Source organism: Choloepus didactylus, chromosome 14 (genome assembly GCF_015220235.1).
Source record: "Choloepus didactylus isolate mChoDid1 chromosome 14, mChoDid1.pri, whole genome shotgun sequence".
Taxonomy (NCBI): domain Eukaryota; kingdom Metazoa; phylum Chordata; class Mammalia; order Pilosa; family Megalonychidae; genus Choloepus; species Choloepus didactylus.
The window spans coordinates 41,231,803-41,257,864 of NC_051320.1; the positions used below are offsets into that span (position 1 = coordinate 41,231,803).

A 26,062-nucleotide genomic window follows, 5' to 3' on the forward strand; every position below is an offset into this window, starting at 1 on the left:
GCAGTACCTGACAACACATTTCCTTTAAATGTAAAAGTGGAAGTGATCACAACAATTGTTATTTGGGAAGCTCCAAAGAGATGCTGGATATTGCTACATAGTATATTTGTCTCATAGAATTTGAAGTTTCTTGACATGATCTCATTAAGCCCCAACTGATTTTTTTCTCAATAATTAAATAAGGATTTATAACTTTAATCTGTCCTACTTCAAAGAGTGTTTCTCCCAATGGTGAATTGCCTCATTCACCATTGGGAAATAGAAGGACATTGATATAATTTATCAGTCATGTATTGGTTTATATATGATTTCCCCCCAGTATTTTAATGTTTCAAGTAATCAGGTTGCCTTAGCAATATGTGAAAACCTTAGGAAGAACTCTGGAAATCTACAGAGCGGCAAGTAGAGATCACTTGGTGGCTTCAAGAACTGCTGTGCTTTCTCCTATGTTAAGCTTCCTTGAGAAACTGACTGCAGATGAAGACGCTACAAAGACATTTCCCTTGTATTAAAACAAAGGAAAAATGTAAAAAACTACACTCTGAATCCAACTTTTGATTTTGACAAAAACATTCTATTAGAAGAGGGTGACCTCTAGGTTCTCCATGTCAAAAGGGAAACACCAGCTCCAGGAGTTCAGGCTGTAAAGATTGACTGACCAGGCATAAATGCCAGTAGAGATTTATTAGGATTGTTAGTTGTTCTTATTTGTGCTCTGGTTACAAAGTTCCATGGGTTCTGAGTGATCAGTCCAAGCCCTATTTTTTCCCCATAAGCTCTCATTTTAGTGTGCAATTTTACAGAAAGTGAAAGTGGTTTTGTTGTAAAACCACCTGAATCATTTCCAGAAGTCACAATCCAATACAGAGATGAAGTAAAAAATAGGATTCATGATTCCTAATTTTTGTGAGACTGTTTTAAATAGTACTTGCTCATCGACATCTTCCTTTGAAGATACGAGGTTGCAAAGAAATGAAACCTTTCAGCTGACTTTATTGTCCTTATAATTTTTACACATTCTATTTAGTTTCAAAAAAGATTGACGTATCTCTAGATAGAGACTCGACGCTTTATGACTTCTTCAGAGCCTCCTTGTTATACATTTTGAGACATGGTTCATATAATAGTTGTACAGTTGAAAAACCTTACATACCTGTGGAATTGGGCTTGGCAATTGTGCCTGTTTGGATGTATTATGCCTCCCAAAATGCCATGTTCTTTAATGCAATCTTGTGGGGGCAGACGTATTAGTGTTTGATGAGGTTAGAATCTTTGGATTAGATTGTTTCCACGAAGATGTGACACACCAAACCTTGCTTAATACTGTTGATTAGATTATTTCCATGGAGGTGTGGCCCTGTCAATTCAGTGTGGGTCTCAGACAGAAGGAGCTCAGTGCTGCAGCTTAGAGAGACATTTTGGAGAAGACCACTGAAAGCAGACTTTTGCTGACACTTTGTAGATACTGGCCCAGAGTTTGCCCTGAGAAGCCAAGCCTAGAGACATTTTGGAGAACGCCATTTTGAAACACAACCTAGGAGCAAGCAGACACCATCCACGTGCCTTCTAAGCTAACAGGATTTTGATGCCATGGGTGTTCTTCAGTGAAGGTACCCTATTGTTGATGCCTTTGTTTGGATGCTTTTATGGCCTTATGACTATAGCTTTGTAACTAAATAAACCCCCTTTATAAAAGCCAATCCATTTCCAGTATTTTGCATTCCAGCAGCTTTAGCAAACCAGAACCACAACTTTCAAAGGATATGTGCCAAAATTCCAAGGACTTTTCTTTTGAGTGGTGAAGGATGGAGACAACTCACTTAGCATCTGATGGCCAGTCAGGCTGGGAGTGGATGTAGCTTCATGGTAGATGAGGTTGTGGATGGTGGTGATGGAAGCCACTGTCCTCCAGAGCAGAGTGAGACGAGACCTGGCAACAGATGCGTAAAGTACCATAAATCAGCCCTGGAGCTGTTTTGCCATGTGGCTGAATACTTTTTTTCAAGTAATCAACTTTATTGAGGCATAATTTACCTACAAATATTTTACTTCATTGAACTTTCATTGACTTTTGACAAATTTATATACCCAAAACCCACCATTCCAATCAATATATAGAACGTTTTCATAACCTCAGGCATTCACTGATTTTTTTTTTCTGTCACTATAGATTACTTTTGCCTGTTCTAGAATTTCATATAAATGGAATCATTCAGTACATGTTTTTGTCTGTCTTGTTTCACTCAGCATGGGTTTAAGATGCCTCCACATTGTTGCATGTATCCATTCATTCCCTTTGTGTGTGTGTGTGGTAACATAGATATATCATAAAATTTCCCATTTTAACCACTAATAGTATACATTTCAGTGATATTAATTACACTCACAATATTGTTCTACCATCATCACAGTTCATTACCCCAAATTTTTCATGATCTCAAACAAAATCTCTGTACTTATTAAGCAATCACTCTCTATCTTCCCATCCCCCTCTTCCCTGGTAACTGCTAATCTACTTTCCAACTCAATCAATTTGCTTATTTTAGACATTTCATATAAGTGGAATGACACAATATTTGACCTTTTGTGTCTGACTTATTTCATTCCTCACAACACTAAGCTTCATCCATGCTGTAGCATGTATTAAAATTTCATTTCTTTTAATGGCTGATTAATATTTCATTGCATGTACGTATCACATTTTATTTATTCATTCATCCATCTATGTTCACTTGGATTGTTTCCACCATTTGGCTATTGTGAATAATGCTACTATGAACATAGTACAACAGTGTACAAGTAAATTTCTGAATATTTTTGCATATGACATTTCTCTACATTAATTAACGATATTCATTTGATCTAAGAAATGTGTATTACACATTTGCTGTGTGCCAGGGACTGTGCTCAGCATGAGGGAGAGAGATGCTAGACGCAGTCTCTGCTCTTAAGCAAGTCAAAAGTCAATTCCTGTCCAGGATTGGAGGGAGTGTCCTGTACTGTGGGACAGGGGAGGCACAGACAGTTGAAGAAAGGCATAAAACCATGAAGACAGAGCTCCCAGGGGAACCTTGGAGCCTACAAGGTAAAGAAAGATGAATGGGGACTTTCAGGGAAAGAGAGTAGAATGTGCAAAGGCATGAAACAAAGAATGTGGCAGTTTGAAGAAATACAAATAACCGAGTAAGGCTGAAATATAGCCTCTGAGTGTGTGTGTGTGTGTGTGTGTGTGTGTTAGGAGTGGAGAGGAAGGAGTAGGATGTTGGAGGTTGAAAATGAAGTCAAAGAAGTAGGCAAAGGCCAATCATACTAAAGGTCTTGTTTATCAACAGTTTGAACTCAGGACTGTATCATGTTCTTCATTCCAAATTGCCCCTGTCACCTCTTCTCTACCACAGAATTTCCAAACCTTTACTGGATGTCAGACTCCTGAGGTTAGTGTAAATGATTGTCTGCCTATGGCAATGTTTCTGGAGACAAGCACAGTAGCTAACACTTAGGAGTTGTTCCATAATCATAGATGGAATAAAGAAGAAATTTATCTCACTTCTCAAGTTTTCAACTCCACTTCAACTCTCTGCTCACAGATGCTCTTAACTTCTTTACTGAGGAAATTGTGGTCAGGTGTGAACTTCAAGAACTACTTTCCACCATCTGCATAATTTACTCCTTGATTACAGCTTATTGTTCTCATTTTGCAATGGAGAAAATTGAGGCTTAAGGCCATTTTATGATTTGACCAAGTTTCTTCAGCAACTACCGAGTTTGAACATTGTCTGCAACTAGCCAATCAAATCCAATCCAGAGCAACATTTCAGGGAGAAATTAATTGTTTTATATATGTGTGGCATTCAGTGGAGGAATTGTTTATCCAGCATTTCATTTATCTAATGTTTACTGAATGTTTACGATATACTAGGCACTGTGCTAGGTGCTGGGGAGAAATGGTTAATAAAACATAAAACTTGAAGAAGAAAAAAAACATAAAGCTTAATCCTAAGCCATTTTCCATTTGCGTACCTCCAACTTCAATGTTAGAATATATAAGTAATGACAATATATAGGAGGTGTTTTTCCAGATTAGCTAAAAGAACTACATTAGCTTACACAATTTCTCTGAGCACCCTCAATTAAACAATAGAGGAGAGAACAGTATTGGACTAATAATACAATGTAATTTGAAAAGGCCAGCATCAAACATGCTTAAAGAGTTTAAAAGGAAAATATTGTCAGACAGTTTAATATCCTGTTCAGATAAAATAGCAGAACTCCTACAAAAATAAATAAATAAAAATACAAATAAGCCAGGAAGATTACAGAGCCTCATGTTTACCCATTTACTGTGGTAAGATCTGAGAATGCTGAAAAGAAGTGCCAGTCACCTTAAAATGCAGTGTACTGTCAGATTCTGCAGGCATTTACTGAATGCCTATCGTGTGCTATACTGTAGTGTAGGCATTTTCCATTCTATTGGTGTGATGCTGAAGGACTTGACCTCCCCAGGTCTCAGCTGCCCATCTGTAAAATAGAGATGGTGATAATAACTTCTTCAACACATTGTTATAAAGATCAGCTGAGATATCATAAGAAGGCCCTTGACACAGTGCCCGAAATGTGGTAGCTTTTTGATAAATGTTTGCATATCTGAATCTGAATCATGCACTGTATTAGTTTCCTAGGGCTGCTGTAACAAATTACCACATACTTGATGACTTTAACAACAGAAATTCTCTCACAGTTCTGGATGCCAGAAGTCTCAAATCAGTATTACTGAGTTGAAATCAAGTTGCCAGTGGTACCATATTCCCTCCCACGGTTCTAGAGGAGAATCTATTCCTTGCCTCTTCCAACTTCTGGTGGCTGTTGGCACTCCTTGGCTTGTGGTCGAATCACTCCAGTTTCTGCCTCTATAGTCACATTGCCTTCTTCTCTTCTGTGTGTTGAGTCTCCTTCTGCCTTCCTCTTATAAGGATACATGTGCTTGCATTTAGGACCACTCAGGTAATCCAGGATGATCTCCCCATCTTGAGATCCTCCATGTAATCACATCTGCAAAGTCCTTTTTGTCCACATAAAGTAACACACACAGTACGTGGATTTTCTTTGATGGGACATTATTCAGCCTCCCACCTATATTTTGCCATAATATTTTTAGAATAGGAGTGGAAGACCTTTTACAAAATCTTCTGTTTCAAAGCTAAAAGTTCTTCCATAGTCTTATTACAATTATTTATTATCAAAGACAGATGTAAGCTTTTTGTTTTTTGTAGGGTTTTTTTTTTTTTTTTGCAGAAGAATATAATTAAGAAAAAGATGGCAAAGCTCTGAAAATAACTATATATTGTATCTTGAATTATAACATTTAAGAATGAGATTAACATATTCATAAATGGATTTGAAAGGATTGTATTTTCCCTAGGAACTTAAAAGGGGAATAATTTTTTGTTTCTTTTCGCTGTTATACTTTGCATTGAGTTAAGGTCAGAGCTATTTAAATGAAGTAGTTAATCACTTTCTGCATTTCAAGTAATAAGGTTTAAATATCTTATAAATAAAGCAAAGCAATGCATTCTTCATTCCATTAATTTAATTTCATAGACACGAAAAAAATATACCAATATAGTAAGTGGCATAAGTGTTGTATACTCTGTAGTGGTAGTGGATTAAATTGGTACCTTTATCTGTTTAAATTTATGCTCCATCTGTCTTTGAAAGGACTTGAGGCAGTGCATAGAATAGACATGGTTTCAGTTGCAATATGACACTGAAACATAATACAAAATAAATCAATCAATCCCATCAAAAACCTAAGTAACATATCTTTAACAGTTTCTGAGAAATTCTGCCTATTTTCTTAAGGGGAAAAAATAGACTTAACTTCCTTGAATACACTGTCATTTCCTTGAAGCTCTGTTAGGAAACCTAGGACTATCAAAATTGTTGTTAATAAGTACTAACCCATGTGAGGTGGAAGGGTAGAGGATTTATATTTAGTTCATGACAATAAAGAAGTATCACAATCCCACTGAGGCACATTATTAATGTTTATCTGCTATCAATAAATAATATTTTAATAGATTCTGGAATCTAGAGATGACTTGCTATTATAACTTTTACTATAGTAAATGAGACTCCAAATGATGATTCTTCCAGTTTCTTTTGAAAAATTCTTTCAGTGAAAAGGGCATTATTGTGTATGTTTCACTTATTCACCCAGTCATTTATTCAACAAACATTTATGGAATACATAGTATATGCTGAACACACACTGAGGTTGTAAAGATGAGTGAAACACAGCCCTAGCCTCGAGGAGGTTTGGTCTACTTGGGAAATGAGGACATCAACAGGCATTTGCAACATCACCTGGTCAGTGCCGTGGAAGCTCAGGATGAGCATTTCACACACAGGAAGCATCAGGACTCCTAAATGAATGGGTAATGAATAGTTTTCACCTTGAAAGGGTGCTGCATTAATTATGGTTCTCTAGGGAAACAGAACCAACAGGAGATATCTAAATATGAAATTTTATAAAAGTGTCTCATGCAACTGTGGGGATGTATGAGTCCAAATTCCATAGGGTAGAATGCAAGAGTCCAAATTCCATAGAGCAGGATGCATGAGTCCAAATTCTGTAGGGTAGGCAGCAAGGTGGCAACTCTGATGAAGGTCTTCGATGAACTCCCTAGGAGAGGCTGAAGAAGAAATGAAGGTTCTCTCACTTCTCCCTTAAAAGCCTTCAAGTGATTGGATTAAATCCAGCCGATTGACTTCTCTCATTGCGGAAGACACACCCTTTATTGATGTACTCAGCCATAGATGCAGTCAATTGACTGATGATTTAATAAACCAGCCTTCTGGTTTATTAACCAGCTACAAATGTCCTTGCAGGAACAGTTAGGCCAGTGGTTGCTTGACCAGATACCTGGGCACCATCACCTGGCCAAATTGACACATGAACCTAACCATCACAGTCCACCCCTTGTCAACTTGGCAGCTATACACGTCACCTTAAACCATACTTCACTTCTAAATGGAACACAGTAACTGACTTATGTTTCATCTAACAATACTCAGCTATCCAGCATACAACCAGAAACACACTAAATCCCTCCAGAATAGGGTGCAAGTCCTTGTGTAACATTCACTCTTAAACTTGATATCCTATAACTTAAATACTATGAAATGAACAATACAACTTATGTCATATGATAAGGGGGTAAGATAGAGAAGAAAACAAAGATATTTGCTTTATGGACAAATACAAACACACTCATAATAAAACAAGGAGGAAATATTCATGCTATCATAGTCCTCATTTCTGTAACTGGTTATGTGGTCATAGTTCATATTTATCACTACCTTCTTCCACTATCTATCCCATGTTTCTTTTACCCGTAGCAAGCACTTCCAGCTGGTCCTGGTTCTTTGCCTGGTGGGGTGACCCAAACCTTTATTCCTGAAGTTTCTGGGCTGTTGGTAGTCCTGCCTGGATTGGGTTGTTGCAGTTTTCCATTGACTTTAATCACAAGGCATGGTAGTACTAAAAGACACCCTAGGGGATTTCCTGTATTCCAGGAAAACTCTTCTTTACCTCCATTGTGTAGTTGCAGTCCTCATTCCCCTTGATAGTCAGGATCAATCAACCCAGCCAGTACAGTAATCCCCGTCTTTTTCTGTTGATTCAGAGGCATGGGAAGACCAAAGTGGCCAGGTGGCAGTCTTAACTTCCAGTTCAGTGGAATTATTGTTATGTCTCCTGGTAGGAACACTCCTCCTTTTGAAACTAAGACTTGTAGACCAGTAGAGCTTAAGGTTGCAGGGACAGGAAGCAAAAATTTTCCTAGTGGATCACTAGGAGTGACAGTGGGTGGTACCACTCCCATTTCCACCCCTTGATTCCTGGACCCATGAATCTTGGCTATAAGAGAAACAGCCCCATAGAGTGGACCCTGATTCAGAGCATAAACAGCCTCCTGGAGAACACTGTCCCAGCCCTGGAAGGTGTTGCCACCTAGTTGAGTCTTAAAAGGCTATTCCACCGTTCTATCAACCCAGCTGCCTCTGGATGGTGGAGAACATGGTAAGACCAGACAATTCCATGAGCATGTGCCCATTCCCTCATTCATTTGCTGTGAAGTAGTTTCTTTGATCAGAAGCAATGCTGTGTGGGATACCATGACGGTGGATAAGGCATCCTGTAAGTCCATGGATGGTAGTTTTGGCAGAAGCATTGTGTGCACGAAAGGCAAACCCATATCTGGAGTATGTGTCTATTCCAGTTAGAACACATCATTGCCCCTTCCATAATGGAAGTGGTCCAATGTAATCAACTTGCCACCAGGTAGCAGGCTGATCACCTCAGGGAATGGTGTCACATTGGGGACTGAGTCTGGGTCTCTGCTGCTGGCAGATTGAGCACTCAGCAGTGGCTGTGACCAGGTCGGCCTTCAAATAGCTATGAAGAGACTCTTGGTAGAAATATGGACTCTAAATTTACTTACAATGAGGCCTTAGACAGAAATGATGAATGTGTCATTGCCAAGTGGAAGAAAGGCGATCCTTGTTTTAAAGTGGCAGAGATTTGGCAAAACTGAGTCCTGGTGCTGAATGGAAGGCAGAATTTAAAAGCAATGAGCTGGGATACTTAGCTGAAGAGATTACAAAACTAAATATGGAAAATTCATCCTGGCTTCTCCTTGCAGCTTATAGTAAAATGAGAGAGGAAAGAAATAAGCTGATGGTAAAAAACATAATCATTTTTCTTTTTTTGTTTTGTCTAAGTTACTTGAAGAGAAAGTAAATCCTTCGTGTACCAGGTAGCCATTAACTTACTGAAGGACACCGTTTTATGTTTATTTAAGTACTAACTTGCTTCAAATTATTTGATGTAGATTATGCCATATACTAAAGTGTGATCTCTTACCCTAAAAATAGGAACATATATTTAAAATTGAAATAGTTGAATCACCAGAGAATAATTTTCACAAATAACCTAAAATGTAATTGCATTTCATGTTTTGCTTATTAATGGAATTTTCAAAGAGGTGATGATTTATTACTGTTGTTTTTTAAGTCAAAAAGTCTTCTGGAAAAACTTAATATGAAGGTCAGCTTAATTAAAACTGAGAGAGAAAGAGTGTCTGAATTGATTTTTCGCTTTTTTATCAGGGAACATTTCAAAATAAATTATACTAGACCTACAAACTGTAGACCCAGCACTAGATAATGTAAATGACCAGTCTAAAGTGGGCTCTGCTAGTGGTAAGGCTGGTTGTGCATCAGAAGAGAGAGAGAAAGGGTAAATCAGATCTTCCTTGAGGCCTAAAAGTTTCAAATAGCCTGCAGTCCTCCACTTTCCAAGTTTATCATTAGGAATGAAAGTAAAGAGTGAGGCAACACAGGGACAATGCCCAAACCATATTAGAGGAAGATACCAGCTCAGGTTACAAATGGATCAAGTTTGAAGAAATTATGTGAGTTTTTTGTTTGGAATACAGACAAACATTTTCTCATGGAAATAATCTTTAACTTGCAATATGTTTGTAGTATGCAAACCTCTTTAGCATGCAATATGGTTGTTATATGTGCTGATAAAGCTAGAGGAATGTCAGCGCATGGCTAACACAATGGCTTCATCTTACTCTAGGAGCAAAACTCAAACTTCTTACTCTATCCTAGAATGCCCTTTGTGGTGTGCCCTCTGCTTCCCTCTTAGACCTTATTTCACACCACAACCCTTCACCCTCTTTACTCCAGTCACACTGGTCTCCCCTGAGCTACTTGCATGAGTCAGTTTGTTCCCAGCTTGGGGCATTTACACTAGTCATTTGCTTGCTTAGAGACCTCTTCTCTCTGATTTTAGCAAAGCTGGCTCCTTCTTGCTCTTCAGACATTCTGAAAAATGTCACTGGGTACATTTGCTAAGGAGGACTCACCTCAACTATTATTCCTTCTGTGACACCCAATATAAATGAGTCACCTAGTTACTCTATTCCATTATCATGTTTTAATTTTTACATAGCTCTTACAATCTACCCCTTGATATTTTCTTGCTAATTTCTTTGTATTTGTATGTGTCCCCCTGCTAATATATAAGCTTCCTGAGAGAAGGTACCTTGTTCATCATTGCGTCCCATAGCCTAGAATAATGACTGACAATAGTAGGTCCTCGGTGAATGAATTAATGAAATAAATAATTAATTTTACAGAACTACTGTGTGTAGTGATAGATACCCTAACTGCCACCAGGATCTTCATTCAGAGTTACATTATAGGGAGACAGGAACACATCTTGTCCTATTTTGTCTCTGCTGGTTTCAAGGCACTAGAGTTCTCTTCCAACACTCCTGGATAAGGGATCTAGTCTAGAGATGTGTCCCTGGGTATAGTCTTGTAGGTTGGATGGTGATAGGATTAAGAATGGAACTGACATAAGTGAATACCCTTGTTCTTTGGAAATATGCCTGGAAGTATTAAGTGGTAAAGGAGTATAAAGTATGCAATCTACTCTCAAATGTTTAGAAAATAGATAGTTAGATAGATAAAATGATATAACAAATGTGGCAAAGTGTTAAAAGTTGGTAAATCTGGGTTTCTGGGTAGAGAGTATATTGGTGTTCTCTGCATTATTTTTGCCGCTTTTCTGTGAGTATGAAATTATTTCAAAATTAAAAGTGGGGGTAGTAGAGAGCTTTGGAGCAGGGTTTCTTCTTCCTTCCTGTTTCACCTTCACCCCCTTCTCCCTTTTATTCCCTCCATTCCCATGATACAAGACCATGGTGAAAAAAGAAGCCTGACCAGCAGGATTAATTGAGCACCACTGGATAAATGTTTTTTCCACATTCCTCTTTCCTTTCCTTCCTTCCTTTTCTTCCTTATTCCTTCTTCCTTCTCTCTATCCTCTAACTTCTTCATCCATCTTGCCTTTCTCTTGTGACCCTGAGTTGGTGCTGGTGATGGTAACGTTGGGAAATGAGGACTGCAGTAAGCACAGTGCCTGGCATGAAATAACTGTACAAGAAATCGTGTTGATTGGCTGACCACTGACTGACTGAACAGAATCAGTTTTTAAATCAGTGGAACTCTAGAGAACATATTTTCTTAGATTATTACAGTATATGCCTCAGTCAAGAGATTACTTCTCTGACATCCTCTAGGCACTGACAGACCTGCCTCTGGGCTTGTGAAAGGAATTTGCTTAGCTGAGTATGATGTGTTCTTTGTGAACCTGACAGGATTTGTTAGAGACTTGATTTTTAAAGATTTAGAATAAAAAGGTTCAAATAAAGGACACTATGAATTTTCTTGTTTTAAAAGCACAAACTCTCACCCTAAATAGTTAATGACCTATTCCTATGGACAAATTTCTAAATTTACAATTTGGTTAGAATAAGAAGTCTTTTTCCTTTTTAGGAGAGGTACTAGTATACCTTTATTTGAAGTATAGATACTATTATTGTCTTTTCTAACAACCATTCGAAGAAATAGAATTCAATGATAAAATTTAGTGGTATGGTTGACTCCTTCTGTATCAGAAATTATTTGCCCCTGTGGACTTATAAGGCTGAACTTAATGATTTGCTCAGATGCACTCTTCAACATATATATTCTATTTCCCAGCACCATTGAAGAGGAACTGCCGCTGGTTCAGCATGTCTCTTTGTCTCCATGACTCTGACAGCGATACATTACCTAACTCTGTGCCAGAGAGAGGGCTCCAGCTTCCTTAGCATCCTGTCTGCCCTTGAATTCTCACACAGTGACATCACTGAGAACAGCTGCCTCACAGGAAGTTGCTAAGGAGGTGGGAATCCTCCTGCCTGCTGATATTTCCCAAATAAGAGGCAGTCTGGGAGCCAGTTCAGTAAAGTCTAGTGAACAAAGTTTCCCTCAAGAACTGGTGAGAAAATGCTAAGAAAAGTCACATTTACTTTGATCTAGACTTCAAGTAAATTTCCGTGTCTGGCATTTGGTAAAATCTCAGAACTGGGAAGTAGGAGCTCACCTTGGCTTTTAGGCTTCTATCTATAAAAATTTTTGTAACTGTTGTGTGTGTGTGTGTGTGTGTGTATGTGTGTGTACGCGCATGCTTAGGTTTCACATCATCACTCTGTTCTGATGAAAAAAGTAGAACAAAAGAACTCCCAGAGAAGTTGGGGGATTGGAGCTGTCAGTTGCAAAGCAGCCTTGAGGTCTGGGTTGGATTCAGCCCTCTACCAGGGGCTGTGAGCTGTGAGCTGTGAGTGCTCAAAGGCAGTTCCATCCCCTAAGCGGTGGATTGGTTGAAGCCAGTCAGGGTAGTCACATTCCCCCGACCATAATAATTGGTGTAAATAAGCTAGGCCTAAGTCACCCAGTAAATGTTGCCAGTTGCAGATGATAAATGAAGTTTCTAAAAGAGAGTACTGCTCCCTAAATGTTTGTTGAGTGAATGAGTGAGCTCTGGCATACACATAAATATTAAGCGTTTAGAGACACACAGGGCACTGGGATTGATGCTGGAGTGGACATGTGGCTCAATTCTAACAAATGAGATGTGAAGACATTTTTTGTTGAGAAGGGGGTGACTTTTTCTTCAGAGATGGCTCTTCCTGGGTATTGTAGAGCAAGAACATGTGGTCAGGAATGTCTGAAGACCAAGTCAAAAAATAGAGGAGGATACAGCTAAAGGAGTCATGGGGAAATGGAAAGGAAACTCTGGAGCCCACCTGTGCCTGCAGACCCAGTTACCTGAGTCAATGCACCCCCTTTTACTGCTTAAGCCAGTCTGGGGAGGGTTTTCAGTGATCCGTGGCCAAAAACACACTAAATGGAATATGCATGAATTGTGATGGTAAAAATTCTCTTAATTTTCATTTGTCATCATTTCATTGTCTTTGTAAGTATTCAATACAAAGAAATTCTTTGGTTTAAAACATCAGTTCTATCTTGAGTGGAGCCTAAGAAGGGCCATAATTTAATATCTGATGATTTTGAGACAGAATTTTGTGCAGCAGAAAAAAAAAAGATTTAAAATTGAGTTCCTCTTGTAAGTATATCTCAGGTTTCTTCTTAATATAAAGATGTGGTTTATCTAATTCTAAAGTGATTGTATCAGGCAACTCCCAGTGTTCTAGTTTGCTTATGCTGCCAGAATGCAAACACCAGATATGGATTGGCTTTTATAAAAGGGGGTTTATTTGGTTACACAGTTACAGTCTTAAGGCCATAAAGTGTCCAAGGTAACACATCAACAATCGGGTACCTTCACTGGAGGATGGCCAATGGTGTCCGGAAAACCTCTGTTAGCTGGGAAGGCACGTGGCTAGTGTCTGCTCCAAAGTTCTGGTTTCAAAATGGTTTCTCCCAGGACATTCCTCTTTAGGCTGCAGTTCCTCAAAAATGTCACTCTTAGTTGGCACTTGGAATATTTGGCCTCTTTTAGCTTCTCCGGAGCAAGAGTCTGCTTTCAGTGGCCATCTTCAAACTGTCTCTCATCTGCAGCTCCTGTACTTTCTTCAAAGTATCCCTCTTGGCTGTTGCTCCTCTTCAAAATGTCACTCACAGCTGCACTGAGTTCTCTCTGCCCGTCAGCTCATTTATCTGGCTCCACTGATCAAGGCCCACCCTGAATGGGTGGGGCCACACCTCCATGGAAATATCTCATCAGAGTCATCACCCACAGCTAGGTGGGGCGCATTCCAAAGAAACACTCAAAGAATTACAATCTAATCAACACTGATAATGTCTGCCCACACAAGATTACATCAAAGATACTGGCGTTTGGGGGGACATAATACATTCAAACTGGCACACCCAGTAATGTCATATCATTTCTAAAGTTATTGAAAATATGCTCAGAGAGGATCAACAATTCTGATAACTAGCTTATTGTTTTCCTTGGCCTTTCTATTTGCAGTTCTGAAGTTTGAATCAAGTTTGCTTGACAGAAATAAGTAGCAATCTTTTCTGGAAATAGCAATGAAAACTCAAGTAGTCTATTAACTAGAGGGATCTATATTCACAGAAGAACAGTAGCTAATAGTTGGTGTGGTGAAAAACATTTAAATGTATGTTTGACAAGTAAATGGGCAAAAAATTGAAGACATCTATCCTCTTCCTTTTGTAGGAAAAAAAGTTAGCTGGGAAACAAATCCTAAACTCATACTTTAGCTGATGTTTAGTCAATAATGCAAATCAATTTAAGCTTTAATTGCATCCTATTCCATGAATGCATTTGTATGTGTCATTGCTCTGGAGGTGGAAAGAAAAAGCTGACTTAAGTAGCTTTGCAGAAATTGCTTAATGATTAATTCACCTTCTTGAAGGTGCCCAGAACACTCAGTGAATGAGATAAACTCTGCATAATAACAAAACTGGATTAAACATGTCAGTTATGGGTAATCTTGACAAAAATCTCTTAATTTCTTTGCTTTTTTCTCTGTAGAATGGGATTAGTAGTCATAGCAGGCAACTCTGGCCTGCTTTTGGGTTCTGCTATTGCATTTCATGTTTATCTAATGGAAAGTTTTGTAAAGTATAATTCATTCCCCTTCTCAGACCTAGAGATGCTGGCACATTATTCAGGCTAAAAATTAAAATAAAAAAAAAAAGTTTTGAGGCCTAATTAATGTCTACAAAGATGTTGAAGAAACACTATTGTCGTTTTCCTCTACTATAGCTGCTTTCATGAATGTGTTTTGGTTTTAATTGCTCTGTATGCCTAATCCATTAAACTGTTCAAACTGACAATATTCAATCTAGTTAAAAATATATAGGTCTAGCAGTTGTGCTCCTAGGTAGTTACCCTAATGAGCTGAAAATTTATGTCCACACAAAAACCTGCACATGAATGTTTTAGCAGCTTTGTACATAATTACCCAAAATTGAAAGCAACCAAGATGTCCTTCAAGGGTGAATGGACAAAGGAACTGTGGTACATCCATGCAATGGAGTATTATTTACTGATTGGAAAAGAAAAAAACAGAATCTCAGGCCATGAAAAGACTTGGAGGAAACTTAAATGCATACTGTAGAGACAGTAAAAAGGCCAAGAGCTGCCAAGGGTTCAGAGGGAAAGATGAATAGGGGGAACAATGGGAATTTCTAGTGCAGTGAAGCTATTTTGTATGATCTATAATGGTGGATACATATTAGGCATTTATCAAAACACACAGAACCGTACAGCACAAAGAGTGAACTCTGATGTGAACTCTGGACTTTAGTGAATAATAATGTATCAATATTGTTCATCAGCTGTAACAAATATACCACAGTAATGCAAGATGTTAGTAATAGAGGAAATGGTGGGAGAAGGGGAGGGAGTTATTTGGGACCTCTCTGTACTTTCTGCACAGCTTTTCCATAAACCTAAAACTACTCTAAAAAATAAAGTGTATATAAATATATATTGTGTGTTGTCATACAAGTGAGCAGAATATCAGTCAGGATGTACCTATGAGTCTTAGTTATTTTTGGTTAAATGCTGTTTGGCTAATAGAGTAAGAAGTTGTATTTTAAACATCAGCATAATATATGAGTTATGTTATTGTTTCATATTTGGAAGTTTCTCTATATATGCAGTGTCTATAATAGTTTTAGAAATATAATAAGCATTTAATAAATTCTTGCCAAATAAATTAATTCGAATCATATTAGACGTACTGTATTTACTTATTTGGTATATTCTAACTAGTTTCACAAAGGATATAAGTGGGCTCAAAAACACACACGATGAAAAATAGTTAAAATAAGTAAATGAGAAAAGTAGGGCAAAGAGAAAGTATAGGAAAATAGTAAATCTATGGTAAAGTTGGCACTCAGAAATATATATGTACAGTTGGTAACAGTTGTCTCTGTACTTCTGAAAGGCAAAAGCTAAGAAGAAAACAGGATCAGTATCTTAAGGACACATGGCATTCAGGGTCCTAGAGAAAAAAGCAAAAGCAAAAAACAAACAAACAAAAAAAACAAAAACAAAAAACAATTATTCTGTTTTTGGCCTTTCTTGACCCAGAGACCTGAGAATAATTTCTCTGGCAGTCCTCATTTATGCAACAACCATCATCAGCTTTGCCAGTTCTATATGGATATTTGTAGGAGCACTTAGCAATATCATCCAATAAGGTAAGGCTAAATAAAGCACATTTCAGGACGAGTATGTCTTAAAGGTCTAAAACAATGCAATTCAAGCATGCAGTGCTATAACAAGGGACAGTTTACTGTAATGATGAAGGAATCAGACAAACTCATGTGAAGACTAATCCTTTTACCTGACCTCAGGCAAGTAATTTCCGCTCCCTATCCTTCAGGACGTTGCTATAATCAGACAACTAGGTAGATGGCTTAGCACAGGGGCCTGGAATGAATGCTCAGTGGATGGTTGTTTTATTTCTATTGTCTGACTTGGTCCAAAGAAAACATTTAGAAGAACTGGAGAACTGGATTGATGTCCTTCTGGTATTTCTTCGTAAGTGCTGGCTCTCATAATGGGACTTTTATTTAGGAGCTGTACAAGGGAAGGTTGATGGCATCGTTTCTGCCAAGTATCCGAAGTGCAAATATGTCACTGATGACCCAGAGGCCAAGGGCTGGGTAGATTACTTTGATTAAGATGAACGCCTGAAGGAATGGCTGCCCCACCGCAGCAGAAAGATGGGCAACAGGAGTACCCGGAGCTGGTGCCAAAATCCCTCTCAGAAAACCCTGCTATGTATAGATCAGTTGGCTGTTAGGGCCCAAAGTTCTGCGTTATAACTGCAAACAATTTGGCTTGAAAATTTGTCAAAGCAAAAGTTATCAATTGCTTGTGTGGCCATAAAAATGTTTCATGAAAAAGTTTCCAGAGAACGTATAATTGTAAACAGTACAGCTAAAGAATAAATACTCTCAGATGATTTTTTTTTTTTTTTTTTGCAGTTGTTACACCCTGGGAACCTAAGACTCATAGAAATGCCCCAACAGTGGTGTTCTGCTAGCACGTTTTAAGTAACTATGGATTAGTCTGAAAGGACCAAATGAAAGAATCAATTTTTTAAAGTAAAATAGTTTGAATGAAGAGAGCAATAAACTACAGTTGCTTTGCTTTCTCAGAAGAGAAGTATAAATCATTTGGTTAACTTAGTTACTTGAGGAAAATTTACATTTCTCTATCTCCTGCTTCCTTACTTGTTGTCTTATTCGTGGTCCCTTTACCTGAGGTGTCTGCAGTGGAGGAAAGATTATCCTCTAGAGTACAAGCAGTTTTTGTTTCTTTGTTTTTTCTGCTTTGATACTGTTATGTCCCTTTACATAGAACTACTCCTGGCCTGCGGTAGGTACTAACAAACCTTTGCTGCATGAATAAATGAGTGAATGAACTAGGTCCTTTGGAGGGCTGGCTCCACCATTTGGTATCTACACATGATGGGCAAGAACTTAACATCCCAGAGACTCAGTTTCCTGTGAAAGTTTGAGAAAAGAAATGCCCAGTGTTCCAGAGTAGCTCTAATCATTAAGAAAAAGTGGTTTTTAGTTGATAATGAACTCATCAAAAGTGCATTATTCTGTTCCAGGGGAATGTAACCCTTTCTGAGCCCTGGACTCCTTTGACAGCCAATGAAGCTTATGTACCCTTTCTCAAAATGATATTTTTTAATGCACAAAATAAATACATAGGAGTATTTGAAAACAGTAAGATATAGTTATCAGAATACTAAAAAACCAATTTGGGCATAAAAGTGTATATATGCTTTTTTGTTAACATTAAAGAACAAGATAAAGCTTTTAATATGTAGGCAAATTCATTTTATTTTTAAGAACAGTGGTGTGAAGTCTGCTGTGGTTTAGATAAAACTAAAATATTAAACTGTGGAGTAGTCTTTCACTCACCTTCTTCCACATAGTTACTGACAAGAAATTGAAGATGGGATACACTGTGAAAAAAGTGTAGATGTTGGGGTGACAAACGTATTAGACACGACCTCACCCTTCGGAGGCTGGCCAAAAAGATTCAGAATTGCCCAGTCGTTGGCTGACTTGTATCACAGGAGCATTTGTGGACAGAAAGACAGGGATCTTGTGAGACTTAGAGGTAGTATAATAATGAGTGTGATTTCAAAATAGTGATGAACATAAATTGTATAGATTGATATTTGCAACAACAATAATCTAATATGAAAATATTGTGATTTGCATTGGCAACAAATTTGTAGATTTTGTTAATACCATGGTGGTGCCTGCTCTCATAATGGAAGGAAATGCTAAATTTCAGGAAAGGTTGGTGACATAGATATATGCTTTCCTTTCCTCCTGAGAATAAGAAGCTCTGTACTGTACCATAAGCTCCTTAAGACCAAGAAGCTCTGACAAATCTTTGTACTCTTAACATCATACACTGTCTTCTTCATTGGGCATTTCTTTTTTTAAACCAGATAAATTAGGTTTTACTTAATAAATAAGCTTTCCATTGACCCATGCTTCTCTTTTTCCTGATCCATTTGGATGGGTTTGATGGCAGCAAGGACATCACAAAGTGACTACAGCTACCAGCCAAACGAATTCATAAAAGTTACAGAGAGAATGCTCCACTGTTGTCCATTCCCAGGACTTCCTGGGGCACCAATGCTACATAATAGAACAAGTGAGATGGACTCAGGAATACGTAATTCATTTACACTGATGGTCTCTGTGCCAGAAGGAGAGACAAGAGGTCTAGGGTGTGTGATCGATGGAAGAGCAACATTGGCATCACCTGGAAACCTGTTAGAACTGGAGAATCCTGGATCCTGCCCCAGACCTACCAGACCAGGATCTGCATTTTAGTAAGATCTCAAGGGAATGCATGTGCACATTAAAGTGTGAGAGGTGGTAGTACTCAGGCAGATCTACTCTGTATCGAGCTCCTGAGCTTCTCTCCTTACCTCACTCTTCAAACCCTGCACAGTTTGGTAAGCCCCCAAGTCCTGATGATTTTATTTCCATCTGGCCTTACTGATAAATTCTTAAGATATGGAGGGCCTCAATAAGTAGAGAAACTGAGAGAGGTGCCAATGCCATGAATTTAGCTGGAACCTCTTTCATTTGGGCTAATTTCAGCTGTGAACTTGGCCTACCTCATTTTGGTTAGTCCCATGAATGTAAATATTCTTCAACCTCTTTCTCTATCTAGTTTGTCCCGGTGCCTTACTGAAAAACATATGTTCAGAATTCATTGACAGTACATATTTAATCTAATTTATTGCCCTTCTTCAACACAGCAAAATTTCCCTTTTGAGCAGCACTACCCCAAATTCCCTCACTGATAATCGCCTTTCTAAATTTCTTATCTCCCAATAAAAAGAAGTCAATCTCTGTCTGTTTCCCCCACATCAGTCTCTCCTACCTCCTTCTGGCAGATCACTTAGACTCAGTTATTCTGACCACAGATCCCCAGTGTACACACAAATACATTAAAAAAATTTATTTCAAGTTCTGCTATTTGGAATCAAAATGTACATTCCAACAAATTATGTGGTGGTGATTTTCCAAACGCACAAGTAAAAAAAGTTATTTTATCTATAATTTAGCTGTGGTATTGTCTATTTGCAATGAAAGGGGGAAGAAAGTAATGTTATCGCAATATTACTAACTAAGATAAATATATGGCATTGAACAAGAACTAATGATGTATGCATTTTAAATTTGGTTTAATTAAAGGAGCATGAGTCGATCTTTTGTGGAGATCATATTAAGGCTATGGTTTATCATTATGAATAATTTCATCTAAAAATGAGTGATTTGCTATCCCAGATATAAATGTATCCAGACACTGTCAGTGTCACTCACAAGCTGCTGCCCACCCCCCCAAATCTGCATGAGTCAGGGAAACAAAAGGCCTCCCCATGATTACTGTGAATTCCTGATATCCTTTTCTCTTTTTCCTTTCTCTTTGTGTTGTTGCACCCAAACCTGCTCTCTCAGCTCAGTCTATTCTGGTTTTCATGAGAGAAAAAAAAAGTATCTGCAACTTTACTGCAGATTTAGAAGTGGCACTGGGTAGGAATTGAACCACACACTATGACCTCACTGGCCCACTCATCACAATCCACTCTGCTCCCTCGCTGCTCTTTCTCTCTGAACACCTGGATCCCCCGGGAAGTGCCTTCCCAGACTCCCTCCTGTCCTGCCTCAGTCTCTTCTCTCTCACCTGGAGCGGGGCTGCTGGCCCCACCTTCCTGGTCCTCCGATACTCTCCCTCCCATGCTCCACCCCTGTCAGCTCCAAGAGCTCCCTCTCTGGGATCTAGTTACTGTCCTTTCCTTGCCCCTCAGCCAGGGGTAGAAGAGGCCCCTGCTCCAACTAGCTCTGAGGTCCTGAGCCATCCCAGGGTGATTCCCCCCAGTGCCTACATCTTTCTGAATTTGCATTATTAAATTCTTACCAATTTAAGCAAGTCGGGCTTGCTTTTTGTTTCCAGCCAGGGCCTTGGCAGAAGTGGTATTATATTTACCAAATTGCTCTTGAGTCATAACCTATAAATGGAGTGAACTGCATCAGGCTAAGATAAAAAAGCTTCTCTAGGTAATAAACATCTAACATATAGTTTTCCCTGAGCTATTGAGCCCGATCTTCACAGTCCAGTAATTTGACAATAAAAAGGAATAAAAAGCTGATACATGTTAAAACATGGATGTAACTTGAAAGTGTTACACTAAGCCAAAGAAATAGTCACAAAAGACCACATATTGGATAATATCATTTATATGAATGCCAGAATAGGCAAATATATAGAGAAAGATAGTGGATAAGTGGTTGCCAGGTACCAAGGGGGAGTGACTGCTAATGGGCATGGGGTTTCTTTTTTAGGGTGATGAAAATGTTATAAAATTAGATAGTAGTGATGGTTACACAATTCTTAGAATATACTAAAAGCCACAGAATTGTGCACTTTAAAGGAGTGAATTTTTTAGTATGTGAATTACGACTCATTAAAGCCACTATTAAAATAATTGTCTCAAGAGATTTAAAAAGTCAGGTTAGATCAGTTCTTTCATAATACAGAAGGACACAGTCTAATGTGAGCTAGATAAAAAATCAGTCTTCATTTGTTTGATCAATTAAGTCCTCATCAGTCTATAAAGGCTTGAAAAAAGAGGTACTATTAATTAAGGGCAGGGTAAGAGGCTTAAAAATATTTTTTAATTCCAATTTTCAATGAACTCCACTCATATGGGCTGGGAGTTGGAATTGAACTTGAGCCCTCTGGAGAAGGAGCCCCTTGACCTTCTCGTGGGACCACAGGGCTCCTAACCCCCTGCCTCCTTCGTGCCTGACTCCATGAACCTTTGGTCCTACTCACAAAAAAACCAGCATTTTGAACTGTGATACAACTGTTGGAGCCCAGTTTTAATCCTGACTTGGGTAGATGTATGTAGGGAATGTGTCATATACAGTCTTATGGAATTGTAATGCTGGTGGCAGAACAGGCAATCACTTTATAGCAAAATTTCTGAAAATAAGGAGAACTGAAGAAAACTCATTGAATCCAAAATGCTGGCTTCAGCAAGAACAAAGCAAGTAAAAATCTGACCAGAGGGAGAAGTCATTTTAATGAGTGTGGGAACAGACTCAAAACAGAACATATCTGAATTACTTGTGTAAATAAGTGACTTTAAAAGTCAATGATTAAAAACCATCTAGTGAAAAATCCTGTTGGTTTCATTGAAAATACTGTCCCTGTGTTGACATCGTTCAGGTAACCTGGTCCTCACCTTGGAAGTGCTAAGTGGGGTCTCTCAGAGGGATTGATTGTCCTTTGAGAAACAAATGACAACTGACAAACCGATTCCATGTGGGATGCAAACTTCCTAGCACAGCCCTTGCCATAGTCATTGAAAGGTATTTAGCACAGAAGAGACCTAAAACTATCTCATAACAAGAGACCCAAAGCAATTACACCCCGTTCCTCTGCATCATGGCAATATTTATTAGGGCAGTGTGAAGGCACAGGGCTGAACAGCAGCACACGGCCTCGGTTATTTTAAAAGATATTTTAAGAAAAACTTTATGGGGTCAGAGGGCAATTTTGGTTGAAGAAGACTTTCTTACATTAAAAAAAAGTGCTGAATATTTTGTTTTCCCCTTTAGTAGCATCTAAAGATTCTTAGGTAGTTTCCATGTCATAAGGAATTTGTGGAGCAAAAGATGAATAAGTTGGCAGGAGAAGAGATTTGGACTTGAAAGTAATAGTGGTCCCTCCCACCCAGAAAAGTCTAGGTGAGGTTTCAAGTGAGAATAGAACAGAAATGAAAGCTGCAGTTTCCCAAATAGTGGCAAATCCCAGGAGAATCCACCCAAAATGGCTCTGGATTGAGAAAATTATCGACAATCTGTCACTTTGTTTTTAACCAGGATTAAATTGCATACTAAGTTTTCAATTAGCATTTTATAATTATTTCTATACATAATTATTTCTTACTTTGATTTAGGTCAGTCAAAAGATTAAATAATGCTTTCTTTTTAAAAGAGAATCTATAAATAGGGACTCCATTCTTTGTGGTTCTGTTATTCTTAGGTATATTTCTTGTGCCAGTTTGGATATATTATGTCCCCCAAAATGCCATGTTCTTTGATGCAATCTTGTGGGGGCAGATGTTTTAGTGTTGATTAGATTGGAATTCTTTGATTGAGTGTTTCCATGGAGATGTGACTCAATCAACTGTGAGTGAAATGTTTGATTGGATAATTTCCATGGAGGTGTTACCCTGCCCATTCAGGGTGGGTGTTAATTGGATCACTGGAGTCATATAAAGGAATTCACAGGCAGAAGGACCTCAGAGCAACTAAGAGTGACATTTTGAAGAAGAGCTGCAGCTAAGAGAGGACAAAATGCTCCAAGAGCAATATTTTGGAGAATGCCATTTTGAAATGCAAACGGGGAGCAAGCGGACACCAGACACATGCCTTCTGAGCTAACAGAGGTTTTCCGGACCATCCTTCAGGGAAGGTACCCTGTTGTTGAGGCCTTTCCTTGGGCAACTTTATAGCCTTAAGACTGTAACTTTGTAACCAAATAAACCCCCTTTATAAAAGCCAATCCGTTTCTGGTTTTTTGCAAAAAAGCAGCATTAGCAAACCAAGACATTTCTTCTTTGAAATATCAGCTAATGATTAAATAAACTCTAACTTTGAGATACTTTTCAGGAAATTTGATTAAAATATCATGTAAATGAATATTTGAAAAGTAATATTTCTTTTATAAGGAGAAACTGGTGCTCAATTTATGTATGTTATTATGGAAAACTGAGGGAATGGGTCAAAACATCCTGAGAAATTCATTGGAAAACATGTCTTGGATTAAAGTAAGACTTTCCATTTTGAGTCTGTTTTAAGTTATAGTGAATCTTGACAGTGATTTACAATACTTGTATCTCAGATTTGGTGTTTCTTTGGAGGATAGAATTGTTTAATGAATTCTGGGTTGATTACAGAGCCTTTAAAAGGTTTGAGTAGATAATTGGGTGCAGATACGTTAATAGAAAAACCATTAACTGTAGGTGTAGTTGTTGGGTGTTGGGGTTCCACCACAAGCTTTTCAATTAAAAAAAAACTTAGTCCCAGTGGGCTGACAGCTGCTAACATTCACAATTCTTACATGCTGGAACTCCCGATATGATTGTGATCTTTTCTTTTCACAGTAACGGTGATGTAGGTTTGAAACAGTCCCTTAACCGTTGGAGTCAACTGTCTCCCTTAGAAAAGCTGGAGTAGTGCCTGAGTTCTTTGGTGTGATCTGGCATTTTTTGTTTGTTTTGATCACATTCCAGTGGGAAACAGCCACTTAGTATCAAATTTACATCAGCACTCTAGCTATTAGAAACTAGAGTAAAAAAAATGGTGCTATCAACTGCATTTGTTGGATTCTTGTATCCTCTAATAAATAAATAGATATATTTTGACTCCTATTTTCCACACTTTCCTTCTATGTTTAAAAATATTTTGAGCAAATAATGAAGTGTTAGCATTTGATCATTCATAAGAACCCTCTACGTAAAAGACATGTATCATGTCATCTATACATCATTCCAAATATTCATGACACACCAAGTATGCTCAGATTCAAGGAATATTACTTTGGTCTACAGTTTCAAAATGTTCTAAACTTGTGGAAGCAAAGGTAGGACTTGAGTAGGAAGAGAACGGATGCTTCCAAAGCAACCTTGGTAGACGCTGTGAATTACAATGTCAGTAATGGTCCATTGGTCAGCCCTCTATGCCCCAGATCTGCACGTTTGCAGTGCCGTAATTGCCTTCATGACAGCCAGTAATCTTGAAACATTGTTATTCTTATGGAGGAGTTAACTGAGCCTGCTTTAACAGTTGGTGGTTTGGACCAGTGAGAATGTCTGAGGTGGGAGGAATGGTTTAAGCACCAATATGTGCATATCCAAGCATATGGGAGACGGTCCCTGTGCCAGCTGGCCAGAGGGCTGTGGGGCGAGCCTTTGACTGCCAGGACACACTCCCCATTCCTCTCTAGTTGCTGCACTAACACCTGAATGGTGACTGCTGAACTCTGAATAGTGCCATAACTCTCTACAGCTCTTTGAATGTCTGGCAAATTTAGATGGAAGTGTCAGATCTCCTTGCATAAATCATTACTGTAGAGTATTTTGGCATGTAGGAATAGGACCTCAAAGAGAATTAGGTTTCTATCCTTCCTTTTGGAAGGAACCTACAACCATAGTATTATCTTTCTGCTCTGAAGACCTAGAATATTTATTGTCTGTGACAGTCTCTTGAAAGCTATAGAGGTAATTGACTTGTAGTTATCTTATTACATGATAATATCTTACCTCCAAAGTATGACCTATTGAAATTTGGAAGACAGGAATCAAGTCTTGTTATTTTATTTTATCAACCTGAGATGCACTGTCCTTCCCTATATTTTAATATCTGTGAATGCCGGATGTGACTGATGATCTATGGATTGTTACCATCACCATGTTGGGAAAAGGTTGTGACTGAATCGTCATTGCCTGCACAGGAGTGAACCTATTTGTAGCTCTGGATGGTATAATCACATCAGCTGAAGTATGGGCATTGTTGATACTGCATATGTTGAATTTAATTGCCACTTAAAATGCCAACAGAAAGGTTGTATTATAATTCAGCAATCAGATGAAAGCTATTTGTACACAGAAATGTACAGAAATAGTGGAATAAATCATAGATTTAATGGTTGTGAAGTAGAAAAATATTAGCTATTTGAGGGATGACTACAATTCCATATTTTCTTGCAAAGTAACAGCTAAGCACTTTATGTGACCTAAGAAAGGAAGAAAACCACAAGTGGTTGAAACTTTTTATGTTTTTGCACTAATATGTGCACAAAAAGACTGCTTATCGTATGTCAAGCAAGGTTATTGAAGAAAAGCAAAATTGCCAAATGCCTCTGAATAGATGAAAGAAATAATGCAACGAGACAATCAGTAAGATATTGTTTCATCAATTAATCAGAATTGGTTTGCCTTTCTCAGTTTATCTAAAATTATGGTATAAATTTTAACTGATGGCATGTTGGATTCAATGAAATGTGGTGTTTATTTGCCCTCTTCATGAGTACTACTTCAATAAAAATCCCAGAAAAACAATAAATATTTATTGATTGATTACATGAAGGCTTTATTGATTTAAATAGAAAATGTCCCTGTTATTGTGGCCTGCAGGGTTGGAAGTTTCCTCCATGGCTCAGAGAGCAGGATAGTGGATTCCTAGTCTGTATCATTGAAGGTATCTTGAATGAGAGGTTTAAGTGAGGGAATGGAATGGAGGGGGTGCTTACTGTGGGAGGAGACTGAGATCCGGGGATAGAGCAGGACTGGCAATTCATGTCATCTGTCACCATCCTCCCAGCATGTGCTGGGAGCTGCTGTCACCCATATCACCACTCTGTGACAGCATGTAGAAGCCTTATCATGAGTATTCCTCCTTCTATTCGGACCCCACTTAAAAGCCTCTGCTTTTAACTTATGTACATAAACGCATGCATTGGTTTAGTTCAATAGATAATTTATCCCATTTATAAGATGATTTTTTTCTTAATATGTTTGTTGGGTCACAGGTC

The 26,062-nt window shown here is 38.3% G+C and overlaps 1 protein-coding gene across 1 annotated transcript in view; it reads right to left on the reverse strand.

Moving 5' to 3' along the window:
* Window positions 1–1,437: 1,437 nt before the first annotated feature.
* Window positions 1,438–26,062, reverse strand: part of LOC119508831 — a 64,493-nt gene continuing 39,868 nt past the window's right edge. The window contains exon 4 of the mRNA XM_037802594.1: window positions 1,438–1,930. Within this exon, the coding sequence (XP_037658522.1) occupies window positions 1,862–1,930 (69 nt within the window). The 3' untranslated portion in view covers window positions 1,438–1,861. The remainder of the gene's footprint in view (window positions 1,931–26,062) is intronic.